This window comes from Teleopsis dalmanni, unplaced genomic scaffold (genome assembly GCF_002237135.1).
Source record: "Teleopsis dalmanni isolate 2A unplaced genomic scaffold, ASM223713v2 unscaffolded_contig_1987, whole genome shotgun sequence".
NCBI lineage: Eukaryota > Metazoa > Arthropoda > Insecta > Diptera > Diopsidae > Teleopsis > Teleopsis dalmanni.
The window spans coordinates 8-7,940 of NW_024033369.1; the positions used below are offsets into that span (position 1 = coordinate 8).

A 7,933-nucleotide genomic window follows, 5' to 3' on the forward strand; every position below is an offset into this window, starting at 1 on the left:
GAGGATATATTGTATGGTAAATGTTTCTCAAGTTTCCAGAACAATCCTTCGTGCCAAACTTTGTCAAAGGCTTGGGTTATGTCAAGAAAGACGCCTGAACAATACTGCCTCGTCTCAAACGTTTCCTTAATTACTCGTACTATGCGGTGTACTTGTTCTATTGTGTTGTGTTTTTCTCTAAATCCAAATTGGTGGTTAGGTATTATTCTTTTCTTATTTATATATGGCATTAGTTGTTTTATAAAAAGTTTTTCAAATAATTTTGAGAGAATTGGAAGCAGACTTATGGGTCTATATGAGGTGACTTGAGCGGGGACCTTTCCGGGCTTGGGTATCATCATGATTTCGGATAGCTTCCAGTCGTTTGGAAAATATGCAGTCCTTAAAATAGCGTTATAAATAAAAAGTAGTTGGTCTTTGGCGATTTGTGGGATCTCTTTCAGCATTTTAGCTGTAATTAGCCTGGGGCTTTTTTGGTATTTAAATTTTTGATTTCGCTTTTTAGTGGTTTTTTACTGAAGCAAATTGTCATATTGTCGTTTCGTGTGGAGTAAGGCAGAGAGTCAAGTTTTGTTAAAGTAGAGATTGGGGTAAATACATATTTAAGGTGATTTGCAAAAGCAGCACCCTTTGCCTCATCGCTTTTAGCCCAGTTTCCATCTGTAAGTCGGAGGGGTGCTCTGTGTATAACGGGCTTTTTCTTGAGTTTAGTGACTTTCCAAAGGGAGTAGTTTGTTGTTTGCGTTGGAGACAACTGTGAAATAAAATTTTCGTATTCTATGCAATTTTTTTCTTTGAGTAATCTCTGAAGTGCTTTCGTCAGATTCTTGAGTTGTTTTTTAATACGGGGGGATCGTTGTTACTGCCATTGGCGTCGTACTTGTCGTTTCTCCTGTATAAGGGTTGCAATTTCGTTCGATGTATGGTAGTTTATAGGTTTGTGGGGTATTGGGAGTGGGGTTGATATTCGAGCGGCTTGTTGAAGTAAAGCTGTGAAGTCCTGGACTGCCTTGTCAATTTCAATATTTGATTTTAGGGAAATGTCGGTGTTAATATGTGAGCTAACATATTTTTTAAATTTTAGCCAATTTGTGTGCTGGTTTGTGAGCTTTTCATCAGATTTTGGATTGACTATTGATGTGTTTCTAATCAGAATAAAAGTCGGCGTGTGATCAGAGGAGAGTTCTAAGGATGCCTCGGTAGCAATTTGATTTCTTTTTAAATTCTTTGTTACCGCAAAATCAATGACGTCTGGAGTTTTTTTCCGATCTGAAGGCCAGTATGTTGGTGTGCCAGTGGAGGATATGTTAAGGTCGAGTTTTGATATCACGTTCATCAGGGATTTTCCTTTTGGTGATATAAGTCTTGAGCCCCAGAATGTGTGTTTGGCATTGAAGTCCCCGGCCGCTATGAACTTGGGTCCAAGCTTTGTAAAATATTCTTCGAATTGAAGTTCCGTTATTTTATACCTTGGTGGACAATAGATTGAGGTTATAGTCAGACCTTTTATGTATTCTTCTAGACATATGCTTGTCGCCTGCATATATTCTGCTTCAAGGGTTTGAGTTGGAAAGTGTTTAATGTGGTTTTTTATGAGGACAGCAGATCCGCCTCTTGCTCGTCCACTGGGGTGTTTCGAATCGTAGAGTATGTAACCAGGTATCTTAAAGTAGCTTTTCTCGTTAAAATGGGTTTCTGAGATCAGCATGACGTCAATTTGATGTGATTGTAAAAACAATACACGTTCGTTTTTATGTTGGCTTAAGCCGTTAGCATTCCAGAAGCAAATTTTGATTGCATTCATGGTTTGGATAGGATTGAAAGTAAGATATTTTGATTTTGAATCATTCCCTGCATCATATTTTGCATGGTGTTCATAAATTGTGTCATGTTTTCCATAAACAGTTGGATCATGTTTTCAATATTTGAAGATGGTTTAGTAGAGTTTTCATTTTGGACGTTGCTTGGGCCAGTGAATCCTCTAACAGCGTTTGCATATGATATTTGTGTACACGTATTGTTGGAGTCAGATGGAGCATTTGGCTGAGATCGCATTTGAGAAGGGTGTGGTGGGATTACTGACTGAGAGCGGGGACGCAATGCTGGAAACATTCTTTGTTTTTCGGTAGTGTATACTACACATCCTTTATAATTAGCGGTGTGGTTGCCTCCACAATTTCCGCATTTTTTTGTTGTTGGGTCCTTCTTATTTGATGTGCAATCCTTAGTGCGGCGAAAGTCGCCACATGCAACACAAACACTACGAAGTGTGCAATAGGACTTCGAATGTCCATATTCCTGACAATTAGTACACTGCACCGGGTTTTTACGCTTGTGCGGTTCTTCTACTGATATTTTTCTGTGTAGTAGGAATTGTAGGGAATAAATTGGATGAGCCTCGTTCGATTTGAGTTTCTTTCCTTCAGGTTCAAGCTCTATTTTATAAAGTGGTGTCGAAACTTTATCGCGGTTTTTAATATTGTATATAGATTTTGATTTAAATCCTTTTTCTTCAAGTGCTTCTTTAATTTCTGCTGTATTCAAATCTGGTTCTATACCTCTTATAACTACTGTTAATCCTTTGGCACTTTTTAATTGATAGGTGTAAAAATTTTTTCCATTTTTTTCGAAGTTGTTTACAACTGCTCTGTAATGTTTTTCTTCGTTGATCGAGATTTTTGTTTCATCGACATTTCCTTTACGAAGAGGCACAACATGGAATGAATCTTTGCCAATAATTTGTGTTAGGGAGTATATAAGAGCGTTTGAATTTTTTTCACGCAGAAATATGGGTGGCGGTTTCTGGGTAGGGGCGGGTCTGGTATTTTTATCGTCTTCGGCTAGAACGGCAAAACGATTCGCTGTCGAAATATTTTCTATTTTTCGAGTTTTTGTCGAGATTGCATTGTTAGCATTTTCTTGTTTCGGGCTACGTTTTCTTTTTATGATTTGAATATATTTATCCATGCCACGGACTTTGGGTGAATCAGGATTTTTTGCTATGTTACTATTCTTTTGCAATATATTTGGCAATATGTTAACATGTTGCGCTGATGCTGTGTTATTTTTCGAAGATGTTGCTGGACTTTGCGGTTGATAGCTTGATTGTTTGCAAGAATTTTCACTTACCGAGTATGAGCGTTGCCTTTGGGTTTGGTTGTTTAGCATTGTTGTTTGGTTCGTAGTTGGCTTCTCAGAACTACCATCTGCTGTTGGGTAGCATATGGGTGAGTGGTTTGTGCCTCCGCTATGCGAAGGCGGTGATCTATTAATTGGCATATCGTGGTTGGTATCGTGGAAGTTAGCTGAGCAGCCAACTGTCTCTGAGTAATTTGTTGTGAAAAAGAAGCTTCTACTTTTTAATTATTTAATTATAAACCTTTAAAGTTCTGTTTTAAATGGCACGAGAAAAATAGTATGTATTTAAAAAGAAAAAATATAAATATATATTATTAATATAAGTATAATATAAATTTATAATATAATAAAATATAAATTTCAATTTTTCTTAAGAATTTATCAAACAATAAATTTTTTTTTTTTTTTTGTTTTGAGGCGTCCTTTCGCGTATTTATTTTGAGGCGTCCTTTCGCGTATTTATTTATTTTATTTATTTAGCATAAGTTTGTTATTTAATTACACAATTACACAATTTTTCAAATTTGCGATTTGTAATTTGTTTAGCTATTCTACCCGTTTGCAACACTTTTTTGTAAATTTGTTTTTGAGCTTTTAAGCTTAGTTTGCTGTCTCTATCAGCTGTTTTCAAGTGTGTGTGAATTTGGAAAAAAGTAAACAAATTCGAAAACAAAATCAAAATTTACTTTTTTCGCAAAAATAAATAAATATAATAATATTTTATTTTATCGGGCACTATTATTTTTTTATTAATATTATTTAAGAGTCACTGTCTCAATTATTTGTGATGAGTTCAATATCACTTTTTAAGTTTTTCGCTTAGAAAACACTGAAAGTTACGGAGTGATTTTTTTGCGCGCCAATGTTGATCACAAAAAAAATGTCAAAAATGAATTATTCTTTTAACATACATAAATTTATATTAGAAGATGAGCCTTACGAAGTTAAATAAAGAAGCCGACGGAAATGGTGCGTTCAATAAATTTTTGGGATTTATAAAAAAACTAATCTTGGTTTGTCAATTTTTTTGCGTTACACCACTTTTGACTGTGAACAGTAATAATGAAAATAAAAAAATGAATTTAAATAAATCAAAATACAGAAAATGACAATAAAAAATAATTTTATTAAAACCTTGCTTTTTTTTATAATAAAAAAATTAATTATCGTTATTAAAGAACTTTTAACCAAAAAATCACTTTTTCTATTATTTATTAGGCATTTGCAGTAAATTTTGTAAATATTTGTATTTTCAAAAAATTTTATTACTACACTTATTTGATAAAATTTTGTTACAGTGGCTGGCTGTTTGCAAAAAACTAAGTGGATTTTTTTCATTGACTTTGCAATATTGTCTTGGAAAATTGTGACGTTTGCATACTTTTGAAAAACATTGAAATGCGAATTAGCTGTCAAAATGCAACTCACACTTTTTTGAACTTTGTTGCTAAATGTACAAAAAATTGCAAGGAAAATCCCATTTAGTGAAACTAGAACAACTCACAAACGACCTTAGTATCTTGTTTACTATAGCTACATGAATTTACATAATTAATAAAATAAATTTTTAGAGACTAACCTTACATTTGACATCTTTATAAGCACAATTGGTAAATGGATTTTGTACACTTATAATTGCAGCCAATGTCAAAATTTTTTTTATGTCCGAAAAAACCGAACCGAGAAGTAACATTTTACCAATCGAAATATCAACAGGCAAATTACTTAATGCTTTTCCTAATGGTGTTATTTTTTCATCAGCTGCTAAAGCGTTCTAAAATGATGTAGTTTCATAGAGGCATAATTAATCTCAAGAAAATCTATTTGTATACATGCTGTTTTAGGGCCATAATTGTTTGTTCAATTTTTTCGCCTGATGGCTTCTCTATAAATGGAAAGGCACGAATATTTGGTAATCCCATTGCTATCATTTGGAGTACAATAGTATCAAGGGGTACTCTAAAAATTTCTGGAACCAGATAATCATCAAACAAATTAAACTGTTTCTCAGTATATAGACGAAAGCAAGTCTAAAAGATAAATGTAAAAAAAATATCAAGGCCATACATTTTTAATATACCCCAGGGCCGGTGCGACCAGCACGACCTTTACGTTGTTCTGCAGAAGATTTTGAAACCCAAAACTCTTTAAGACGTTGACCTTTGCAAGAGGCATCGTAACTCATTTGTTTAACTTTTCCAGAGTCTATAACAAAGCGTATACTATCTACAGTAAGTGAAGTTTCGGCAATATTCGTTGAAACAATGCATTTTCGAAAGCCTTCGGGTGCATATTCGAAAACCTGTAAGTGAAATGTTAGGTGCATTCATAATATTTATTTAAGTACCTTATTTTGATCAGCTAAGGCTAAACCACTATGTAAAGGAAGTATAATCCAATGAGAATTCCGTTCTGCGTATTCCTTTGCAGCTTCAGATATTGTTGTTATATCATTTATACCACTTACAAATATCAATACATCGCCACGTTCAGAAGCTTGAATGTAAATCTAATGTACTTAATGTTATACAATAAACAAGGAACAATTTTAAGATTTATACAACACAAAATAAACGTTCTCTTACATTTATTTGTAACTTACTAGGATATTTTTGGTCTATTAAACTAAGAACTTGTATAAATGGTTTCGGATCCATTTGTGTAACGATTTTTTGTTTAACGGCTTTAGATTCTATATAAGGCGGCGTAATATAAATGGTTTTGATGGGATAAAGTCGGCCTGGTATTTTAATTAGTTTAATATCTTCTTTTTTAAAATAACTTTGAAATAGTGATATATTGATTGTGGCTGACATCAATATTAATTTTATATTTAATTTAGTACAAAGTATACATTTGATCACACCAAGTAAAATATCACCATAAAGATTTCGTTCATGTATTTCGTCAAGCATTATTACGTCATATAGATGTAAATTTGATTCTGCAGCTAACTGTGCATGTATTGTAATGAAATATTATATTATAATAAGTATTAATAATAACTATACTTGTCTCAATAGAAGACCCTCGGTTGTAAATACAATGTTAGTGTATGGAGTTTTATTATTTTCGAAACGAATGTGGAAACCTACTTTGGTTCCATAATCATCCAGCATTTCATGCGATACCCGTTGTGATAGAGATACGCAAGCCAAACGCCTTGGTTGTGTGCATGCTGAAAAGCATTATTAATAATTTATATAAGCAATTGTTGAAAAAATTAATACCAATATTTCTATATCCAAATTCATATAGATATTGTGGCACTTGTGTAGATTTACCACAACCGGTGTCACCTGCTATAATTATTATTTTTGATATTGGAAGTAAACTGAATAAAGTTTTTTTGAAGAATGTAACAGGTAAAGAACGTTGATCTTTGCGCAATTTTTTTATTTTAGAAAATTTTTTTTTTGTTTAAAATCCAAATACAATAAGACAATATTTTTAAACTGCGTTACTATTGTGGTTCCCTTTTCGAAAGGATATATATGATTTCTATGAAGACTTATTGTGATAAAATTCTGTTTGTGATAGGATGTGATTTCTCGCGACTTATTATTATCCCATGAATATGACAATATTTGTTGACCACAATTTTTTAGCATATTTTCATATTTAATGACAAATTGCCAAAACTCACTTTCTTTTTCCACTATTTGAAATTGTTCATTATGCAGGTGTTGTCCAAAATTTAATTTATCTTCGAAAAACGAATAGTTAGCTTTTCCCCCTTGGCTATGCATTCTAAGTGTAACTATTATAAAATGCTTATATTATCACCTGAGCCTAGATAGCAACGACGCTGAGGGGACCAAGCCGGAATTGGAACACGAAATTTTTCTAAGTTTATTAATTTGTCAAAATTAGCCAAATTTAAGCTTTTTCACCAAGTTTGAAATATGATTTAGATAGAAAATACAATTATCTCTTATTTGGTATATACCTTATAACTGTATGTTGCGTAATAGCTGAGATATTCAAAAAATAAAAAAATCAAATTTTATGAAAAAACTGACTCTTTTTACTTAAAAAATAATTAAAAAACAACCACAAACGGCCCCGACATGCACGAATATTCACCTGAAAGGTAATAAAACAAGCTTTCAACTAAAGTAAAAACCAGAAAAATCGTACATACAGAATTTGCGGAAAATCGAATTAAAATTCGATATCAAAACTGCTTAAATATCATCCAAATCAAAAAAGTAAAAATGCAAAATGTTCACAAATACATCACAAACCACAATTTTAAAACCTCAATTAGATATTTTAATTTTATCATAAAAAATTGATAAAAAATAGCATTTTTTTTAGCTTACTTTAGTGTAATCATTATATCCGCGCGTGCAAAAATGGTCCCGCAATGGAATTAATTTTTCTTTAAAGTGAATAAAATTTCCTTTCCAAAAACCTTAAAATCATAAAAATCGTACATACAGTTTTTCCACAATTATTTTTTGAAAACTGTCCATTTTTTACCTAAAATCCAATTATTTGAAAAAAACCTCCATACTCACAGCGCCAAATGCGGAGCAAGCTCAAGGCAGGCGTGCCAGCGCCATCTAAATTTCAAGTATCAATAAGATGTTTGTATTTTTTTACGCAAGTATTGCGAATAAATGAATTACTGAATATTTGAATAGAAAAAGCGACTATCATATCTAAAAATATTAATTAAAAAATAACTATAATATAGATCCAATTGCACGCGAAAACCTTTAAAGATAATGAAACACACTTTCAATTGCAACATAAATCAGAAAGATTGATTTTGTCTTCACCCCAGGAA

The 7,933-nt window shown here is 32.4% G+C and overlaps 1 protein-coding gene across 2 annotated transcripts; it reads right to left on the reverse strand.

The window, feature by feature from the left end:
- Positions 1-4,970: 4,970 nt before the first annotated feature.
- Positions 4,971-7,065, reverse strand: LOC119664479 (probable ATP-dependent RNA helicase DHX34; the record flags this gene model as incomplete). Of its 2 annotated transcripts, none has more annotated exon segments than XM_038073953.1 (6): positions 4,971-5,168; positions 5,219-5,440; positions 5,486-5,634; positions 5,741-6,092; positions 6,150-6,316; positions 6,785-7,065. In XM_038073953.1, coding segments are annotated over 6 exon segments (1,191 nt in total), but the record flags the coding sequence as incomplete, so codon positions are not given.
- Positions 7,066-7,933: the final 868 nt, after the last annotated feature.